Raw genomic sequence first — 23127 nt, 5'->3', positions numbered from 1 at the left:
CTTGATGTGCAGCCAGCCCCACTGTAACATGTACACCCAGTGGCTGAGCGGTGCAGAGGTGTTCATAAGTAAACATGATCCCACGGGTACATGTTAGATAAGGACCTCCAACAGCGGGACTTCCACAAGGACATTATCCTAGGGTTAAATTCACACATGCACAGTTTGTTTCATTCTGTTTAAATCGAGATATTTTAACACAGGTGTGAATATTAGAGGAAAAGTAATGATGAAAAAAAATATGTTGAAAGACTGGTGAGTTAAAAGTGATGGAAAACATTAATTTGTTTTATTCATGTAGATGTATCAAGGGTGTGATTTCCAGTGTGTCCAAAGAAAATTATAGTAAAATTAAAGTAAAAGTTTGTTGATGCATTCAAATGTTCATTTCCTGTAGCACTCCACTAGCTTACATCAAGTAAACATCAACTATCAAATTTCCCTTTAGAATTTTAGTACATTTTAATACATTCTTGAAGCTGATTGGTCAGAATTTTTTTTTTAACATCAGCTCTGACTGATGTAGCAACTGCTTACTGACAGGGACTAATTGTATGTGCTATGTTTATATGATGTTTTTATGTGAATGTGCTATGGTTTATATGATGAGGGTTTATTTATTTATTTATTTATTTTTTGAGAGGTGATTATTTTTTACAGCACTTTTTAGCAGACAGATGGTCAAGCAGTACCTTTATCATTTCTGATACAGAAAAGTCATCCACTAGTAACATAACAAGCTGTAGCCGTGTCCCAAATGACGTACTACACTCTGTGCACTGTGAATTTTAGAAGCTGAAGTATTGGCTGTTCCTCAATCGATAGCAAATGACATTAAATGCACATGATACGACCGCAAGCTTTAGCACAATACAATATATTTTTTTAAATGCTGAAAACTAAATCACACTAATTGAGCTAACAAAGATATCTCTAAGATGTCTGCCATCTTGATCAATTTTTTCTTATCCTATATCAGAGGCTGGTAGCCCCAACCCTCTTCTGATTAAGTGCATCATCCGGGTACTTTAAGTGCACTTCTTCTTCGGGATGTCCCACAACATTAAGATTAATATGATGTGTGATTAATATGAGTATGATGTGTTGTTTGACTATCAAAAATGATAATCATCTTGGTTTAATATTATCTTTATTATTATATATCAACTTTGGGCTATATGGTATATATAGTATTATGAAGTATCACATTGATTATTTTCTTGAAGTGTTTTATTGCTTAGGTGAGTAGAATTTGAATTCACTCATCTAGTAATAATCTCCACTCCAGCTCTGATATCATGTGATCTATAATCATCTCTACAAAAAATTTGCTTGCTTTTTTTTTTTTTTTTTTTTTTACCTCTCTGTAATCTCATCACTCTTAATGACTGTTACATAGCTCCCAGACTTAACATTATTTCGAATTTTCAAGATGAGAGATGAGGGATGTAGCCGTGCAGTTTTGAACGTGCCATGGCTTCATTCTTCAGTCGAAAAGTGTGAACAAGGTGTGAAGAACAGTTGGGATGACATCCCCTGTTGTTCTGTTGTGGCGACATCACAGTTTTTGCAGATACTTCAAGTGCCTGATGCGAGTGCCATGACTGTGCCGATACTCATATAACACGCTATATAAAGCAGCTGATGCCTCATCTAGGGTGAATTGTCTATTTGTATCACTATGGCTTGCCAACACAATATCCACAATTCCACGCTGTCATCAAGTGATGTGTATTCAGCAGTCGAGCCAAACTGTTGTTCGTCAAACCAAGCCAAAGGATTTGACTGTAACCCGATTTTAAGCTGCTTTCCATTGCCTCAACACGCCTCGTGTCAGAGGGCACACCTTCACGAAGCAAGCTTTGACGGCTTTTTTTTTTTAATCCTAAAAATCTCATTCAAATCCATTGTACTGACTTAGCATGGACACCGGGTGTTTCCAAATATTAGTTTGGTTTCACAGGGCACGAAAACGACAACAACAAAAATGATTAGGCAAAGGGCACGTAGGGAACGGACAGCCATGAAAGCGTACTTGTTGGTGAAAGACGCTTTGGTTCTTTCATCAGAAAAAAAAATCGTTTTGTAATCTGAGAAATGATGCTCTTAGAACAAGATTCCCTTCTTGTAGTCAATGCAGATTTTTCTTAATGCGTTATTAGATCCCGACCTCTCGGGATCTAATTGTTGTTGGGCGTTCGTGCCTGCGTGAACACGGTCACAACATCAAGGTTCAACTGAAATATTCTTCACCCTCGAAAATATTAAATGTGGGCTTTGCTGTAAAGTCTGTTTGTCCTCTTTTGGCATGAGAAAAGCATGTCAAAGCTCCACATGGGTCTGCTGGTTTAGACAAATTCAAGTACAAATTTGTGTATTAATAGAATTAGTGTGTATCTGCTCACTGGAATTGTGTATCCCTGCTATGAATATTCCATTTCTGCTTAGTCAGCAGTGTGTTTTTTCCACCTTGTTTTGTAAGGGGAATTCTTTAACTGAGGATTAGTCGTTTTTGTTATGTCTGCCTTCTATGACCCATGTCCTTTGTCTTGGGTCTTAACCAGATTTCCTGGCAAAAACAGGCTTTTTTTGATCCGTTTAAGCCGTTAGTTGCTTTGTAACGTTGGCCTGCCAGAACCTCCCTCGTGGGGCCCCTTGACGTTTACACTCAGACATCCAGTCACACGGTCTTTCCCAGACACACACACTGACACACACACACACAAACCCAAACACACTGCAGCCTAGAGCCGGCTCTGCAGCACAGCTCGAGCAGAGTGAGTGGAGTCAGGATTGCCCGGTTTAGTAAAGAATAAAAGAAGGGCACTGGAAGAGTGCTTGGAGGTTCCTCACAGGATGAGTTCGAGTATGCTGGATTAGCACGTGCTAGGAGGTAAGAGAGGAAAAAAAAGCGCTTTGTTGTGCCTGCTCCGACAGGCTCTTCAGTCGCACTGGGAATGACAGCTGGAACACATGGGCTTCCAAGAGGACAGGGCAACGCTGGGAGATGACACATTTATTTTATTTTTTTTATTATTCTGTTCTTCTGGTCCTGCTGCTGCACTGTTTCCTCTGTCTTCCCTAAGGCTCCCATCCTTTAGCAAACAGGGCTGAATTAATCAGAGCTGTCTGCGCTAAGAGGATCAATAGCTTACGCTGTGCTGTACACGAGAGGAGCAGAAGGCAGACCCCAGTTTACTCTTGATGCGTTTCTACAGGATGGTTTAAGGATCGCGAGTGTGTGTGTATGAGTGGGACCTGCCCTGTTGTTTTGCTCTATGGCATCTGAGCGCATTGCAGGACAGCAGAGACCAAGGAACTTTGTGCCTCCCGAGGCTTCCCGGATGCACAAGTATGCAGCCTCCTGTCTAAAATGACACCTTCCTTTCTAGACAACGGCAGAAATATGGTAGCGTACCGGAATAATGAAGGGCAGTGCTGGGACTTCACCACAGGATGAGTCGGACGTCATTTCTGGGAGAATTCCGTGCAAAAAAGCGGAAAAGTGATGACTCCTTCAGCACGCTTTGGTTTCTGTTTGGACTCACTCTTATGTGGGTATCCTGGCTGGTTTTCTTTGAGCATCCCTTTTCCTTCTGTGGACATGCTTATTTTATTGCCTTATAACTTTCTTATGGACTTTTTTCAGGACTCTGCTATGGATTAGAACAAATGCTTAGAACAAACACCATGTCTTTGAAAAGGATTTTAAGAGAAAGTATGTAAGGAGTGGGAATGATGACATTCTTTAAACCGTTTGAGGTTTTTTTTTTTAAATAAAAAAGAGGCATTAAGATTTTTCCTTGGCATAAATGAAGACTGGCTGTTCCTACACAGGACGGGAACAGAAAATGATGCAAGTCAATAATTTCCCACTCAGGAGGCACTCGTGGATATGGTAAGTGCAACTTTTTACTTGTGAAAAAAAAACTGACTAAGAAAAAAGGGTCAAAAATGAAAATTAAGCGATGCGATTCACATCAAAACACCACAATACCCTGTCTAGACATCCCACTCATCTGGAATTGGGAATCAGAGTCAGGGGAAGACCCTAGCTGCCTATATTAGTTGACATGAAATGAGGTTACGTGTCTGTTCTCATCACATCCAACCTCCAGCACAGGCGGTGTTGATTCACAAAGCTTCACTAATACTATTGCTGAAAGGCCTGTTCCAGAAAAAGAAGATTTGCATTAAATATTTAGAAGAATGAACATTACTTGGTAGTCTGAAACGTATTGTCTGCTTTGAAATGACGCTGGAGTTACAGAAATACACCACACAGACACTAGTCATACACACTATGCTCCAGGACTTGTGTTAAATGAGATTCTAACTTACACGGTGACCTTATACGAGCAGCAAAGCACTCTTGTCATCATTTTGACATCATTACAGAAAATGTACACTGAATCACAGATGACGGGAGTGCCTGCTAAGGTTGTGAGATGGACATATGGGTGTGATGTACGGTGTCGGGGCTGCCCAGGTGTGCATTCAGTATGACAAAACCTTATACACATGTTGAAGGATCTGTCATGTTTGCTTTCTTTAAGACTAGACAAACAGACTAAGGGAGGCAACACCAGAGTCAAGCCAAATGAAACACAGCCTAAAACAAAATGCACTTCATGTGTTATAATTACACATTTCCACCCATCACCTCAAGCACTTTCCAAACAATCTCTAGCAAGACAAGTCACTTTAGGTCATTTGCAGTAATATAACTGTCATCCAGTAATCCGTTATAATCAGATCTAAACATAAGATTAACCGTGCTTCGTCAATAATTCACAGCTTGTGTGAAGCTGCTGTTAGGGTAGACACTATTTACACACTGCAGGGTGGAGTTAACCAACCTCTCTCTCAGGACTGGTGCATCCACATCCTGCTGCTTTAATATAACGAGCTATAGCTTGCAGTTACAGCCCTTGTCTTCACCCGGTTCTTCGAGGCCAGGAGGGTCGGATCAAATATCTTCGTTGCGTCAGACTCAGTCTGAGGTTTCATACGAAAGCAGGTGGATTATTGGTGGTTTGAAAAAAAAAGATGTACAATAGGTATCAAGTTTTAGCCTTTGTGTGTGTGTTTTTCCCTGGAAAGATCAGTTTGCTAAATGATTAAGTACATGTAATTAACATTTCGGCTTCATGTTCTGCATAATGTAATACTTTACTAGTGAAATAGTTAGTGTATTAACACACAACATTTGACTGGTCAAGTTCCAAGAGTGCTGATATTTCCTACAACCACACCATGTGTATCACTCTGCTCATCTACGTCCACCACATACAGTGCATTTCCACTTCCTAGTTCGAAATGGTTACTACAGTAGAGTTAGTGACATCAGCATCAGGCGAAGATGAAAATAAAGAAAGGACACCAGTTTTGCCAGAAGCACCTTGTTCAGATCAGTGTGAGCTAGCTAGTGAGCTGGCAGAGGTGAAATGAAGTGAATTTGGCTTCTTTGGAATGTTATTTTCATATTTTGTCTTCATAATTTTGTGGATATACTGAATATCAGCACGGCTGTAGCAAAACTTCCGGAAATATAGGATGCGACCGGTTATAGGTCGCGTCGTCAAGGTTAAAGCACCACTCTGAGTTCAAACAGCAATGTACATATTAAATTTTTGTGTGAAAGTCTATAAGAAGTAGTTTTTTCCCCCCTTGTTAATCTGTCTATGAATTTATCACTTATTTTCTCATCGTCTACAGTTTCACTTTAAGCACGTTTTCTTGCTGTTAGTAAATCGTACCGAACTAACGTCTTTAATTACAACAGTTCATTTCATTTCTAGTTTTCAGGTGACCTCAATCCGTTCTTTCATTTTGATCCTGAAAAGTATTATGGGAATGCAGTTGTATGTATTAGCATAATGGTTACAAGAGTTTAAAGTTTCAAACAAGCCCATAAGTGTTTTAGAGGACTGTAACATGGTTTAGTGCTTGTAATCAGTTATATTAGTCAAATAGTGGTCAGAAAAGAATTTTAATAGCATGCTTTTGTTGAATAATTGAGAGCACATGCCTGCACACAAGGCTGAGCGCTAGGATTTATAGCAATGCACTGGCGAAGATGGTAGAATAATCCCAGCTCATGTACACTATGAAATATTTGTTCTTTGTTCATCCGTCATGAATAAATCCTAAAGTAGTCATTTGTATTGGTTGTTTAGCAAAGTCCTGCTGATTTAAATTTGAAGTAGAGAGAATGTGTTCTTCTGGATAGTTCTTCTAGAGGTACTAGCCTTCGGAAGCAGGAACAAACCTCAGTCTTGTTGTTCAGATCAGTGAACAGTGGATAACTGACACTATAGACTTAGAGTTAAATTTCTAATGGTGTAGTAAAGAGCTGAGGATGAGTAATAGCTCATAATCACACTATCCAGTGCCACCGTGTTTCCTCTCGAGGTTTCTTCCTCATGTTGTCTCAGGGAGTTTTTCCTCACCACAGTCACCTCAGACTCGCTTATTATTCCATCCCACCAGCATTTCATGGAGTTTTTTGTGATTGTTGCTTGATTGTGTTAAGTGAATTGGTGAAATTACAAGCACATAATTCTTCTGTTAAACTCTTACCTCTACTCATGTTCACACTTGGATCAAAGAGAGTTTTGGCTGATTGTGTGTTGCTGTGACGTCACATGGCACGTCTCTGTGTAAAATCTGTGGTGTTGAGAAATTTCCTCTAAATATCAGTGAGTTTGCTTGACTTTGTGTTCATTTCTGTGATTGCAAAATATTAAAATCATGGAGTAACTATGAAAAAAAATATTTGGATTTCTGTAAAGCTGCTTTAGAAATCATGGATCAATGTATTTACAAGTATATATAGATGGAATTTCTACTTGGGTAAACTATGTTTACAAAAAGTAAATAATTGATGTTTATGTTAAAATGATTAAAAAGAAATAGTTGCATAGAAAAGTGAATATTATATCAATATGTGAACACAATATGCTTTACTTTAAGTGGAAATTCTGCCCTTCATTTATACGATTTGATCTTTATTGATAATAATTAATTGAATTGAAATGGTTCTGTGTAGAAGCAGTGGTGGAGGGGCAATGGTGGCTCAAGTGGTTAAGGCTCTGGGTTGTTGATCTGAGGATCGAGGTTCAAGCCTCAGCACCATCAGGCTCCACTGTTGGGCAATTGAGCAAGGCCCTTAACCCTCGCTGCACCAGTGGTGCTGTATCATAGCTGCCCCTGCTCTCTTCCTCAGCTGGGATATGCGAAGATGTGCTGTAATAAAGGCCCCTTCTTCTTTAAGGCTTTTCTACAACAACATGCAGGTTTTTAGTGCTGAAGAATGTACACGAGTGCTCAGAAAAGCTTTCAAGTGAATTGCAGTAAAGCGCAGGAGAAATAAATGTTATTAATATGATTTGTGCGGCAGGTGAGATGCTATAATGAGAAATCAATAGAACCCGATCAAGAGGACAAGCGTTTTTCAGCTCATCCCCTAATGTTTTGATTTTATGCCGCCTGTTTTACCGTGTCCCTTAATACATTAATATGTCAGCGTACCTCGTTTTAGCTATATTCGTATTCTCTGAATGCCGTCCGACTACATTAATAGGCCTCATCAAATAGTGCAACTGTAAGGTTTGTGGGGAAATAATGACGGATTAAGGAACACACAGTGCAGGAACGGACTCTGTTCTTCATTACAACGTCATTCTGTACACACTGTTAAAGGGCTGTGACACAAAACACAGCATGCAAGAACTAGTATTGAAAATTGGCCTGGAGGCAGCCAAAACAGGTGTGTGTGTGTGTGTGTGTGTGTGTGTTGCTGATGGGTGTGGGTATGTGTTTATGTATGACAGTTACAGTATGAGGTTTTGCTGGTAAGCCAGCCAGAATATACTCGGCTTAGGAACAATAAACCTTTTTTTATTGTAAAAACAAAGATAGCTTTCATATTTTCTCATCCTTCAAGAGATATATCGTGACACAGCTAACTGAACATGACACATCCTTACCTAGGCTCATTTTTATTTGCTCATAGTCTTGCTACAGTGTAGGAAAATGAGTCATTCTATAGCTGGAGGTCTGTATGCTTGGGTTTTTATTTCCCCTCCCATCATGAGCATGTGTGCTAGTCCGGGCCTCAAATCATGCACAGCAGCGAGAGTGAGAGGCAGGCATTTTTATGCAGCAACCTTCAACATGCACTCCTTCATATCACACCAGTGCAGCATGGGAGAATTGTGGGTTACGCTCATTACGCGATTATGAGCACTAATTTTCACAAATCCATATTTTTTTATTGAGCTTTAACTGTAAAGCAAAAAATAAAAAACACAAAACCTTAAGGATTAAGGAAATAGACAAACATATTTATTGCGATTCTGCCATTAACACGATGACACCAGCTCTGTTTTTAAATGAAACAGTTTCAGTGTTGACACTTGCACACAGTAAATATGTGCAAGATTTACAGATGGGTGGAAAAATAAAAGCCCCAAGGAGTTTTAGTAAGCAGGTGTTAGGCCATAAAGAGCCACCAGAACAGCTTTAGGGCTGAGTCTCTGAAACCGAACTGAAGAATAAACAGCATTCTGTTTGCTAACTAATTGCACACATCTGCACTTTATTCACAATAGTAATACTCTTCTGCCACTGATTCATATATATATATATATATATATATATATATATATATATATATATATATATATACACTGGTATATATATAATAATTCCAATTCTGTTTTTGTTTTTTGCTTTTTTTATTTTATGTCAAAAACAAGTCAAAAAGTATTGTCTCATACTGTGTAAGGTTATGTATGTGATGAATCAAATTTCAAAACGATATCACAGTTTTCAGTTGCTGCTTAGATGGTGGAGAAAGCCATCTCTCCATGTCCAGTAGTCGGGGGCAGAGTCAGGGTCTGGAAGAGACCACTCCCATCATGATTAAAAGGTTTCATCATAGGATAAAGTGATCAATTAGAAGAATCTTTTTTCTAAGGCCCTAAAGAAATAGAATCAAGGCCACAAAGCAAGACAGACATGCTTTTTTTTCTTTCCTCTAATTTGTCACCTGTCTATATATTATTCCTCATGTGTAGTAAGGCATACTTCACACTTCATTCTTTACAGGAAGCTGGCAAGTATAGACAGCTTTAAAGCTTATACATAAAACCAGTTTACAGGCATTTCTGTAAAGTAACCTCGCCTTTGCTTGTAAGTATGAAAGACAAAATCCAACACCATGATCTGATCTTGTTAAATTCCTAACTCAATATTTCCCCAGTTTTACCCAAAATAGCTGCCAGAATGTGACCAGTATGACATCAGACCGGAAAGACGTAATTAATGGTACTTTAATACTAATCATAATCTCATGCCGATAATGTTGTTTAAAATATTCCTGTAATGAACTGTTGGGCTGTCTCTTGGTCAGTCAAAGCTAAAACGGCTACAGTATAAAATTTTAGTCAGTCGATCTCATCATTTCTCAGATTTGCTTGGCTCTCTTCAGCTCTGCAGAGTCATGGTGACTGTGTTTCATCTGATGTTTGCTGACAGGACTGTACTGGACTGAACTGGACCTTATACTATTATTGTCTGAGGATCAAATTGAAACATTTTCATCAGATCAAGTTAACAATGTATATTTATATTTTTTACGGTATTACAGATAAATACATATAAATGTCTTTAGACTTATTTCCACGTTGAAATACTGACTGGTTGTTACGAAGTGCTGACACTGGAAACGCCTTGCATAAAGTGAAATAATTTAATACTTGACTCTGATTGTGTTGAGCGTCTGCTGTAAAAGTCACATCTGATTTGTCTTAGAGTTGCTGTTAAACAAAATGATTTTAGCACCACCAAACAAATCAGATTCCAGAATTCAGCCAGTTCTGTATTTGTACGTGGATCTGTAAATGTTTCGAATTCAGTTGCAAAGCTGCCCTTTCCAAACATGTACACCCTCCAATCTGCAAAGCCACTGAAACACACAAAACTGTTATTAAAACAAAAAAAACAGTCTCCAGCTTGATCCCATCCAAGGTTGGTTGGCGGTCTTGAAGCACGTTGTCCTGCGGCTTGTGTGTGCGTCAGTGTTGGCCTTTGGGTAGTTTTATAGCTTGACTTTTGGGTGGAAGTGGAGGGGAGAGAGGAGGGTGTTGTGGTTGGTTAGTAGTGCCACATCACTGTGGTGGCTCATTGCCCTCCTGAACGCTGACTATCTCACGTGCTGAGCTTGAGTACTTTGGAACTAGGCTGAAGTCCATCGAAAAAAAAAGCTATTCTTTTACTTTAAAGTGCACACACAACCTGAATCAGCAAATGTTCAATTCTGGGTTTGTGTATGCAGCATGAAAGTGCATTTCAATGCAACTTACCTAATGATGAGAGAATTCCCTCTTACTCTCTCCGGTACTCTTGGCCACAGAGTTGCATGGGTGTGCCCTAAATAACAGCTAAAAGTAAATGCATTTCTATTAACCTATTTATTTCTTTAATAAAAGGTTTTTAGTTTACTTGTTGCCTTCTAACTTACCATGTACACCATTTTAAATTGGACTGAATATAATAAAGTTTTACACTTATGTGTAGAGCAGTGGTTCCCAAACTTTTCGAAAGCATGGCACCCCCCTCTGGTGTTTTTTTCCACAGCACCCCAACCCAATTAAACTAAATGTACATCAGAGTCAGAACCAGAATCCGCTTTATTCACCAAGTGTGCGCAGACACAAGGAATTTGTTGTGTTTTTTTAAGATGCTCTTGGTTCATACATACATACATATCTGGAATGAGAACAGTAAACATATAAATAGTAAGACTTAACAATAAATAGTAATAATGTGTATGAATCTGGAACACATTTATGTGCAGATTTGTGTATTATACACTCTATATACTGCTGTATAAATAAAGAGATATTTCTTTGCTGGATAAACCATGATGTCTAAATGTCTTTTCAGCTGCATTTGATAGCTTTCCCCTGCAGATGAGGCATTCAGGTGTGGGACAGCTAGAATCTCCAAACCATGTAAAACCGTAAGCCTTTTCTTTCGGTGGTAGTGGTTCCGAGTTGATGTCCGTCGGTCTTCTTGGCTGTGACATTTCTACTTTCCTTTTGTTTAAACATATAAATTTATCCATCTTTGCCCTATCGTGTCAATCACTGAGTGAAATATAAAATTTGGCACACACCAGTACAAAGGGAGGAGCTGAGCAGAGCGGGTGGAGCTATTCTTGAAAGGGCTAATTGGCATTAAATAAATATTTAAACTTTAAATACGTATGAAATATATTAGTGTTTTTTTGCTTTTTTTTTTCATTTGCACATGCTCATATGTTGGTGTTTTGATATATTTTTTTAAATATATGCTGTAAAAGGTTATTATATGGAATGATAGTTATTGGAAAAAGCTGAGATTCTGTGGCACCCTTAGCCAGTTGTCAAGGCACCCCAGGTTGCCACGGCCCCCACTTTGGGAACCACTGGTGTAGAGTATATGTGAATATTTAGCACTAGCCTTATTAGTTTACTACATAATAGACTTGAAATTCTATAATAGTTCCTAATGTAAAAAGCCTGATTCTGACTTGCCAACTGTGTAACTGTTAAGGCCTTAGGCGTTAAATCCGAGCAGAGAGAATGGAAACGGTCATGCTGTGGCCCTCTAGGACTGACTGACTGTTTGCACCCGACACCCTGACATTGACTGTTCAGCCAGGCTGAAATGTCCTCCGTGTGCCTGCATTACAGCCCAATGAGGAGGATCCTGTTCTTTTTTTGCAATAGCAAGCCTTTTTTTTTTTGAGGAATGCACTCAGTTCATTTCACAGAAGACTTAAATTGCACATGTCCTTCTCTTGAAGGACAGTTTTTGTCAGCCGGGTTCAGATACGTGTTTTGTGGATTTTTTTTTTTTTTCACAACTATATTGTGGAGAATTTCGCAGGCTTGATTTCCGTATGACGTCAGCATTGTTTCCAGTCCCAGGTAATGGAATAAATCATTACTGTGTTAAATTCTCAAAGACCTCTCCAAAACATTGTAGCCTTAATGAGTTTAGCAGTGCTTTTATGTCTGTTAGACCTTTCCTTGCTAATACATTGCAGGCAGAAATTCTGTTTCTTATTCCTTGCAATGTGTTAACAATGCTGTTTAGTCCTGAAGAACCTTGAAGAAAAAAATTCCCTGAAATTCCCAGGCTTACATGTCTGGAATAAGACTGTCTGAACTTGAGGAATATGTGGAAGGCAAGGCTCTTGTTTGTTTTGGAGAATGGAGAAAGCTATGAATGGCACATCAAAGTCCTGAACGAATCATTGACGTTAATATCTGTTTTTTTTCCCTTTGATGCAGTGTTTTTGAGAGCACATCTTACATTACGGAAAGAATGCACACACACTGCTGAGGTATGCTGTACAGCAGGGTTGGGTTTTTTTTCTTCCTTTTTTACAGCTGATATTCCATGATACTCTTTCTGTTGAGTATAAAGGAAACCACAAGGCTCTGTGACATGTATCCGCCATGCCTGAGGACTTGAGGAGCGCTAAGTCAGGGAACTTCCTATGACATCACTAGTGGGATCCTTGTGTGCTAAGACAAGGCTGTCCCAGTAATCCACCAGTCCTGGATCAGTGATGTCACAGATTAGATTTAGCATCACTGTGATGCACTTTCCTTTCCCTTTATAAAAAAAATAAGTCTAAACCCATTACCTCAGCCACGTGCAGGGGCTTTTTTAATCGGCCACTCCCGGTTAGTCACTACAGTGCTGATGGAAACACCCTTGTGAGCTTTTGCGTCAGAGCCATGCTGAAATGCACAATGCAAGAGACCAATAGCCCAAAGAAATAAACATTAGGATGTAGAATTTCTGTTTGTTTTCCAGTCTGTTCCAAAGTGTTTTATTCTTTTTACACCACATCAAGTCATTTTGTATCCATTTCTACATTTAATGCTGTTCCTGTTTTCATTTTCTTTCCTGTAGCACAAGTTTGTCTGTCCTGAACACTTTCTGTTGTCAAAAAAAACCTTAATAAACAGCTTTTCTTCTGGAAAAAAAAACACTGTCACGGAAAACACATTAATTTTCTCATGGATATGGATTCAATTCCTTGTATCTACTTTATAATTTTTTTTTTTGTCAATGTAAGTGAAGAACCCACATTCCCACTACAGCTCTCTAATTCACTCCCATTACAGGGGGAAAATTGTTGTCTGTGTCTCTTGATGAGACACTGAGTCTGTTTATATTTGAGATCTAAATACTCTTTTGGCCCATTGTTACCTCTTTTTCTTCCCAGAATGGGGGCCATTGTGTCTCTATTTGTTGGAGAAGATAAAGCCCTTGGGGAACTGCACAAATGTTTCCATCTGGGAAAGTTGTTTAAAGAATACATGTTCCCAGATGCAGCTCGGGTGACAGGAAGTGATGGTGGTAGATTGCACTGCACTACACTGCACTAGAGCTGGTACACATGCAGAGCTGAACGAATTTTAGATTGACAGTCTGAAGTACTGTAGAATCTGATTTTATTCTGTTTATCTGTATATCGACCAGATGTAAAAAAAAAAAAAAAAATCCTCTTTACACATACTCACCTCTGAGAACATTCGCCTTGAATTTCTTTGCTTTTTCTCTCCAAATTTTCACTGATCTTTCTTTCTGACAAAGAAACCTTCTTCATCTGTGGTAAATACAGCGGAAGCTTTAAGCTTTGAGCTACACTATATTGCCAAAAGTATTCGCTCACCCATCCAAATAATCAGAATCAGGTGTTCCAATCACTTCCATGGCCACAGGTGTATAAAATCAAGCACCTAGGCATGCAGACTGTTTTTACAAACATTTGTGAAAGAATGGGTCGCTCTCAGGAGCTCAGTGAATTCCAGTGTGGAACTGTGATAGGATGCCACCTGTGCAACAAATCCAGTCGTGAAATTTCCTCGCTCCTAAATATTCCACAGTCAACTGTCAGCTGTATTATAAGAACGTGGAAGTGTTTGGGAATGACAGCAACTCAGCCACGAAGTGGTAGGCCACGTAAACTGACGGAGCGGGGTCAGTGGATGCTGAGGCACATAGTGCGAAGAGGTCGCCAACTTTCTGCAGAGTCAATCACTACAGACCTCCAAACTTCATGTGGCCTTCAGATTAGCTCAAGAACAGTGCGCAGAGAGCTTCATGGAATGGGTTTCCATGGCTGAGCAGCTGCATCCAAGCCATACATCACCAAGTGCAATGCAAAGCGTCGGATGCAGTGGTGTAAAGCACGCCGCCACTGGACTCTAGAGCAGTGGAGACGTGTTCTCTGGAGTGACGAATCACGCTTCTCCATCTGGCAATCTGATGGACGAGTCTGGGTTTGGCGGTTGCCAGGAGAACGGTACTTGTCTGACTGCATTGTGCCAAGTGTAAAGTTTGGTGGAGGGGGGATTATGATGTGGGGTTGTTTTTCAGGAGCTGGGCTTGGCCCCTTAGTTCCAGTGAAAGGAACTCTGAATGCTTCAGCATACCAAGACATTTTGGACAATTCCATGCTCCCAACTTTGTGGGAACAGTTTGGAGCTGGCCCCTTCCTCTTCCAACATGACTGTGCACCAGTGCACAAAGCAAGGTCCATAAAGACATGGATGACAGAGTCTGGTGTGGATGAACTTGACTGGCCTGCACAGAGTCCTGACCTCAACCCGATAGAACACCTTTGGGATGAATTAGAGCGGAGACTGAGAGCCAGGCCTTCTCGTCCAACATCAGTGTGTGACCTCACAAATGCGCTTCTGGAAGAATGGTCAAAAATTCCCATAAACACACTCCTAAACCTTGTGGACAGCCTTCCCAGAAGAGTTGAAGCTGTTTTAGCTGCAAAGGGTGGACCGACGTCATATTGAACCCTATGGATTAGGAATGGGATGTCACTTAAGTTCATATGCGAGTCAAGGCAGGTGAGCGAATACTTTTGGCAATATAGTGTATGTGCACTCAGTAGGCAGACTTGGAAGATCTAACAGTTGCCTGTGGTGGTGATTATTACTGAAGTCGCTGGCACAGAAGCTGTCGGTGCCACCAACTACCCCTACCACATCAATACACTCCCAGGGGATCATCCACATGGCATGGACTAATTAAATCTGCAACTGGATGGGAAAACTTCCCGCATGTGTGTGTTGACACTGGTGGCAGCTTTCTGCTTTGGCTATAACAGTCTACCATAAAGAAAGCTTTTGTTTACCAATAAGCATCTTTTTAAATGTGTGGAAATACACTGGGGGGGGGATATTAAAGTAGCACTGTGATGCACTGGGGATATTGTGGTTGCATTTGGGTCCACTTGTCGTTACGTGGAAGAATCCATAAAGTGATCTGTTTCTTTGCTCATGTCCAAGGATATAAAAATGATTAAATCAATCGCTGTGACCTTCACAATCAAGTCAACCGATCTTAGCCCAGTTGAACTGGAGATTTGGGAGCAAGTCCATCATCATCATTATCATCATCAAAACTCCAAATGAATGGTGTTCATCTCTCCCTGTTGCTCTGGTCGGTTTGTGATGACCCAACACCTTAGTAAAATATTTGTTCGATTTACCTTAAATTTGTCATTTTCCTTTAAAAATGGACTAAGATTTTAACCTTCTTCTTTTCAAATACTTTGTACTACCAGCCTCATGTTATGTCTAAAGAAAAAAGAAGTCAGAGAAGAATTTTCATGACACTTAGAAACCTGAACAAGCCCCCATAGTTCCCATCGTTCATTCACTACTTCAACACCTCTTATTTAAGGTGCCTGTAGATAACAGATGTTTTTAACTGAAAAATTAACCACATATACATACACTATATTGTGAGTGTCACAAGATTGTTAAGGGTGTGCACAGTTTATACTTTTTTCTCCTTTTCATAAAACATTTTGTTCTCACTAGAATTTTGTTGGTGATTAAAACTGCAATTTTAACAGTGTTCTTCCCAGAATGGGGGCAAAACAGTGTGCAAACTGTTTATTCCTACCGTAGCTCTGGTTATGGAGACACATAAATAAATAAATCCTCCATTGCTGGTGCATTTTATATTAATTTCAATGCCTTTTACATTAGGGCTGTTTCATATGCAACCCATGATATTCCGCTGCAGTTTCCCACGTTATTGACGATATTTTTGATGAAGTGTGTTTGGTGTGTATGGTGGAAGGCAGAGTTCAAACCCAAGATGAGGAAGATAAATTAATCCCCTGAAAAGGAGCTTCCTTGGTAATATGGAAGTGGTTCGTATACTGAAGATCAGATGTGAATCAAATGTCTGTGATTTGTAAAGTGTGTCAAAACACATCTAATTTGTTCCACTACCTCAAGCAAAAACACCGACCAGAATCTGAGGAAAGCCAGAAGTTGCGTGAGGAGAAAGTAATTTAATTGGCCTTTAATTGGCCAGTGTTTGCCAGTTGCACTCCATATGATACAAAAAAGTAAGCTCTGGAGCGAACTGTTGGAGACGGATGCATCTGGGTTGACAAGAACAGATTCAGGAATACTTACATTATACACGTACTTGTAGTACAAGTCATTGTTTAAGAGAGCACACCAACACAACGTGTCTTTTTCGAATGAATTTAAGGAAACCTCATCCTGAACTCATCCAGTGCCCGTGCAATCGCCATTATCGTCTGCTTTCATCTTTGGGAGGAATAGTTGCAGAACAGCTTTGCTTCAAAGCACTGTACCAGATGGAAGAAATGAAAGGTTAATTAGCTTATTCAGATTAAAGCAAACATCATTTGCCGGGTGACGTCGGTGGTGCAGCACTCACAAGAAGCCTGTCTTGCGGCTATACCCACCTGAGAGCACACTTTTTTTTTTCTTTTTTTTTTGGGATCACGTGCCCTCATTAAAGGCTCCACATAATTGAAGAACAGCTTTCCTTATATGGTGTTTTAGACTGCAGAGAAGTTAGCTTGAGACGAGAGGACGCATTCCAGCATTAAACATGATCTTAACAAAAACATTCCACAGTTCCCTCCAAAGCTGCTTAGGTCACCAGGCCTTAGGCATTTGGAATTTTTTTTTTTTTGCTGGTATTTAGGGCATGTTCAGACTACAAAAACTAAAAAAATATGTACTGTAAATGTGTTATTTTTTTAATCTTTGTACTTCAAGTATAATGAGTGGAAATTCTGTTAAAGCTTCATTCAGTTTGATTAATTAACAAATTAGAATCATATCAGAAATTGTACACACTCTAAGCAAGCCAACTCCTTTTTTAAGATAAGATAAGACAAGATATATAAACATCACTGTATTGGTCTTCATAATGCAAAGTTATGTCAAGTAGAAACGAAACTCAAAAGTGAACCAGAGCTGCTGTAACAGGCAGCCACTCACGAAGCTCCATCTTGCTATTTGGGCATGTTTTTGTGTTTACTACTGTACCGGTTTTCAGCAAGGTCAACGTCAGACTGCACTTTCATTTCATATCCTATTTGTAAATGGGTGAAAGACGTTTAATTGGACATATTTTATCCTTCCCTAAGATTTACAAGCTTCAGTAAACAACAGGAATGTACAAATACAGAGATCTGGTTTATTTCTTAGAGAAAAAAATACCTCTTTACATTTGGCCTACTTCTTTATTCTTGGTTGTCTCTCAATCTAAGAATGACGATGCACTGTGTGCTCATCCATGAACATGTGCGTGGCTGCGGAGGCCGCTGGTGAGGATGAAGAACGCCAAGGCAGGAGCATGTGTGGTTGAGAGGTGTGGTTGGTGATCTTGTCAGGTTTGGCAGTTGCTTGTCTGGTCAGGATGAGCCAGAATTTCCTCAGGAATCTGCAGTTAGGGCTTTTTTTGTCTTTAAATCTCTTTTGTTTTGGTTTTGGTTTCCGTGCATAAGCTCACGTACATTAGACTGATGACGTGCAAAAGGTAACCTGTGCGTGAAGTGAGAAGACTCTGCACAGAGACATTCCTATTCTTTTACCCAGAGAAGTCAGGGTCCAGTGGCACGGAGAATTGAGAATCGTTACGCTTTGAGACATTCTATGATGCTTTTCTTGTCTGACGTGATTTTTTCCTCCTCGTCCATCAAAGCAGTTTTTTTACTGCTTTGGAATCATATGGTGTTTTATAGCCAGGCAGCCCAAATAATGTGGATGACTTCTATCATGATTGCCACTACATACACTGATCAGGTATAACATTATGAGCACTAACGTTGTATTATAGAAAGTTTCTGTGTTTGTTTGTATGTGTTTAAAGGCACGTGGGCTTGAAATGGAACTGAAAGCTCATCTGTAATAATTTCCTCTAGATACTTAGCTTAAAGAAAATAAAACGATTATCTAGTTATCCATACACACATACCTCTGTGTTTGAATCACAGATTATATGCTTATCTGACTTATCCAATTCAGATATATATATATAATTTGATCATATATCCTGGAAAGCGCTTAAGTGGAGACAATCACGAGGCACTTCTAGAAATCTACAAAACATCAAAGACATAGTGTGCATCGAGTAAAATAAAATTAAAAATGAAGACGTTCAGAACCCAGACTTAGATGGTTTTAGAAATCTGGATAGTGAGATTAACTAGAATATTAATGAACCAGCTAGACTGAGAAGCTGCTTCTACAGATAAGTGAATATAATGACCAGAAGGCTAATACAAGTGCATTAAAAATGGAAAACCACCTGTTAATAGCTGAATTTCAGATCCAGACAAAATGTTTCTTTTCCATATTTATGTCTTCTTTCTTTTATCTACTTGAGAAAAGGCACATTTGTGACATTTTTATTTATTTTTTTTTAGTATGTATATTATAGTAGCCTGTGGCTGTGGTTCTCTTCACACGTTTGCACTTCCTGTTTCCTTCATTCTCATGCAATGGTTTAGTTCTCGATAATAGAGCCTGAGACTCTCAGCAAGGCTGGATTGTGTTTTTGTCTCAGTGGAAATAGGTATTGAGGGCTATCAGAACATGATTTTAAACTCTCTAAGTGGTTAAAGATCCTGGATACATATTTTATGAGAGCTGCTTGTTTTTTTGCCGTTTGGGTTTTTTCGCTCTTCTGAAAATCAGGCTCACAGTTAAGTTTTTACTCTCAGAGACCTGAGTGTGAGTAAAACAGTATCATCCCTCTGAGGATGAAGTGGCCTGTTTTTATCTTGCATTTTTGGTAAGACTTGAAATATATCCTTTTTTTTTTCATTTTCTCACTACAATACTATACACATAACACACTAAAAGTAAAGCAGGGCCAGCCCTCTTCCATATACAATGGCAAATGGGTGTGTATCTATTGTACATGAGCTCCCAGATGCCTAGGATTGTCAGTGTGATTGACAGGGAAGAGACCATAGTTCCTTTCCTCCCACCCTGACAGGACAGCCATGTACCCAAATATATATGTGTGTTTTATTGACTGGTGTATTCTTTGCTGATGGTAATTAAAACCAAAAATCCATCTTTACTTCTATGAAGCTATTCCATTAAACTTACTGATGCCACTGGATGACTCACAAAATTATTTGTCCAGTAGTATTCCAGGAAATTACACATTTTCACCGTATCCTCTCACTGGAGCTAATTGCATTCAAACATCCTCTCAACTGTCTCCTTTAAAGACGGGACCTACCAGCTCACTTTTTTTTTTTTTTTCACTTTTCCATCACCATCCATGGAAATCTATTTTCTTTCCCAATGTCTGGGATGAGCTATCAAGTAACACAGGCAGAAGAATGCGAGCACCATGGCAACATGATGGGGCACAGGTGGCAGGGCACATTGGGCTAAATAAAAGGTGGCAGGAGAGGCAATTGGCCCTCGGCCATCAAATTAAAGTAATCAATAGACCGGGTGACACTCCCTACCTACCTCCCTAACATTCACTCTTTTTTTGACTTGAAGTGTGAGAAAGTGCTATGTAAAGAGAAAGAAGAATTATGGAAGAGCAGCAGGCATTGTAGCACTCACATCTCTGCTGTTACTTTATTTCCACTTGCTCTGTTTCACCTAATTTAACCTTGACACTGTGTTAATACGTTTGATTATGTAGGAAGTAGCTGGATAGATACCATATTGATTGCTGACAGTCAAAAAAAAAAAGATGAGAAAAACATATTGTAACAATATGGAATTATATAATTAAATCACTCAGCACTAGATTATATGATTTATGATATGGAAAAAAGTCAGAGAGCCATGTCCTGGGAAAGGCCATTCTCTGTGCCTGGGGGCTTTAAAGTTGTCTCCTAAAATATCTTCAAGTTGCTTATATTTAAATGATTAATTTTGTAGTATCCTTTGTCACAAACCAATTTTAGTAATTTTGAGCTCTTTACATGCAGTTCAAGCAAGACAATCATTAGACATTTAAAATAGCAGAGTGTTAGAAGTTATTGTGTTTCAAGTCGCTTTGCCCTGAAAAATATTTCAAAGTTCTGCAAATATACAACGCAATGACCCCCATATAAAAAGAAGCTAATGTGTTGACATGAAATGAATCAAGCTGGAAAGTTTGCGAAACCTTCTGACAGGCCGAGGAGATAACATTTTACACCTAGCAAATCATTTTTCATGCTAATGCAAACAAAATAGCTGTGCCATGTCACATGTCCATTTGTCTTGCCAAGTGCGTCATAAGGCTTTTTTTTTGCACCACACTAATATTCATCATTTCCAAAATGCAGCATGCGCCCTGTATCTCTGTCTCTGTGTTTGCTCTGCCTTCTTAAACACTACTTCTGCAACATGTTTATAGAAACTGAATGATTATCAGGATACTATTTAAACCAAATTCTCTATTAACACAGCTAAAAATGGGGTATGCATTAGGCACCTGTGTTTTGTCCTTGCATATTGATTCAAAAGGAATTGCCCTAGTTGTCCTTCAAAACAAGAGAAGAAATGAGAGATTACTGCCCTCTTGTGGAAGGAAAGGGTATTTGAAGGGGTTTAGTTGTGTAGATTATAGAGCAGTAACAATCTATATGAGATTATTAATAGATTCTATCAGCAAATTATCCTGATATGTCAGTATATGTATATTAGGAAAATATGCATAGTAATGAAGCTGAATATAATGTTTTCATGCAAGTTACAATAATGATAAACTAGTGAAGATCACAAGAATAGTCAGAACTGTTCTAAAAACAGAAAGGCATTATCATACCCATTTTCTCCATGCCTATTTGGACAGAATATATATTTACTGGGTTTATTTATTACTACAGCTCAGTGTATAGTAATATATAAAATGTCCAGACGTGGGTAAAAATCACAACAGAGATAGTACTAAAGTAATAAATTCATTCCAGTCCAGTTCAAAGTGGGCTTCAGACTGCATATTCGTGTGCCTCCTCGCCCTCACTAATGCACTAATGCTCTTTTGTCTGAATGAGCACAAATCTCCACAGCCACTCTCCAAAATCTAGTGAAAATCCTTCCCAGAACAGGATCTAAGGTTATTAGAACAACAAAAGGGGGAATAAATCTGGAATGGTATGCTCAAAAAGCATATACGGGTGTGAGGGTCAGGTTTCTACAAATCTGTTTAATAATCTTCCATCAGTCCTCCTACTGAATGCAAGCTAAACCTTAATAAGGAAGTTCACTTACACGTTTAAAGCATTATATGATGCCTCTATATGATGTGCAGATCAGCAGATGTGCAGCTTCTCTGGTTTCTCCTCCATGACGTGTATTATTTAGTATAATTTTTATTCTGTCTCTCCATATTTTTATCCCTATGCTGTGTCTTGCATACCTCAGACACGAGGAGACTTTCCCTCAGAAATCGAAATAAACGGGAAGCATCTGTCAGCAAACATTAAGATGCTTGTAAACACCATGTGGAATCTCACTGTGCAAAGCAGCTTAAAACCAGAGAGTTTGCCATGTCAGCTTCCTCCTCAGAACTGCATATGCAAACATTCAGGCAAAACTTCCACATCCAAATGAGACTCACGTAGCATTTCGTTCGGGGATTATTGCTCGGATGGGTCTATTTATATTCAGGTGCTGGATACTCATTATAGTCCTGACGCTGTGGTGGCTGTTTAGCAGTGCGCTGGCCATGGATGTAGGTAAAAACCCCTGTTAAGCCGGTTGAGCTGTTTGAGGGCTTAACCTTTTTTTCCTCCGTGCACACTGCACTAGTGTTTGTTGTGCCTCACTGTAAAATCTTCAGAAAAACACTATATTATTATACAATTATGCAAGAGCTCTATATTATTATACAATTGTGATGTTACATGCTGATATCATATAATGATTTTTACACTAGTGTGTATCTTTTGTATTTACAGTCTATGCAACTGATAAAAAATAGAAGCAAACCAACTGTGGATTTTTATAAATCAGAGCTGCCAGATTGAGCCAAAAGACTGATCTGTAGAGCTACATAAAAGAGAAAAGGAGATAAGGATGCAATACATAAACTGTTTAAGTATAGTTTTTATATAATTAAACTAGTTTTAGTATTAGTTTTTTTTTTTTACATTTTTAAATTTCTGCATGCATTTGGCAAACATATACCTTTTACCATCACTGTACAGGTGACATGATAGGAATTGTATTTATTTTTATTTTTTTTTATAAACTCTGGCCAAGAATTAAAATATATATGTAAACTGAATGTTTCTCATGGCCACAAATGAGCCAGAAGTTATATTTATGAGACTATTTTCATCTGTTCCCTCCAACAGCAAACATTTCTACAACAGCGCAAACTACACAAGCTCATGTCCTTGACTTAACATATATTAATTTGTTCAGTTTGTGGCCTCAGTATATTATCTCTCAGCTTCCTTTTATTAATTCACTGCCCCACTTCTTTAAAAAATAACCACTATGTGTCACCTCAGCAGCTCTGGGTTGAAATGATAACAAACATCAGTGTTTCAGACATAAAGCTGTTTACACACACACACACAGACACACATACACACACACAGCCCTCACCTCAGCTGTCTATGAGCTAGTCGGCATTAAAACCAGTGAAGGAGCATTCTCAGTGAAGCGTAGTAAAACTGAAAGTTGATTCTGATCTGAGGAAGTGTGTAACTGTGACTAAGTTTGTGGCTGAAAAGAAAGGGGAGGGAGGGGGAGGCCCTGAGCTGAGGAGCAGCCCAAGGCTGCA

The 23127-nt window shown here is 39.1% G+C and overlaps 1 protein-coding gene across 7 annotated transcripts in view; it reads left to right on the top strand.

The window, feature by feature from the left end:
- LOC131366804 (cAMP-specific 3',5'-cyclic phosphodiesterase 4D-like) overlaps positions 1-23127 on the top strand; it is a 152259-nt gene that overhangs the window by 92512 nt on the left and 36620 nt on the right. The window contains exon 1 of one of the 7 annotated variants that reach the window (XM_058411618.1): positions 2719-3898. The exons of the other annotated variants lie outside the window; for them this stretch is intronic. Coding sequence (XP_058267601.1) covers positions 3813-3898 — 86 coding nt within the window. The 5' untranslated portion in view covers positions 2719-3812. Of the gene's footprint in view, positions 1-2718; positions 3899-23127 lie in introns of those variants that run through there. 7 annotated transcript variants of the gene reach the window in all.

The sequence above is a fragment of the Hemibagrus wyckioides genome, linkage group LG16 (assembly GCF_019097595.1).
Source record: "Hemibagrus wyckioides isolate EC202008001 linkage group LG16, SWU_Hwy_1.0, whole genome shotgun sequence".
Lineage (NCBI taxonomy): Eukaryota > Metazoa > Chordata > Actinopteri > Siluriformes > Bagridae > Hemibagrus > Hemibagrus wyckioides.
This window is presented reverse-complemented; position numbering and strand designations above follow the sequence as displayed.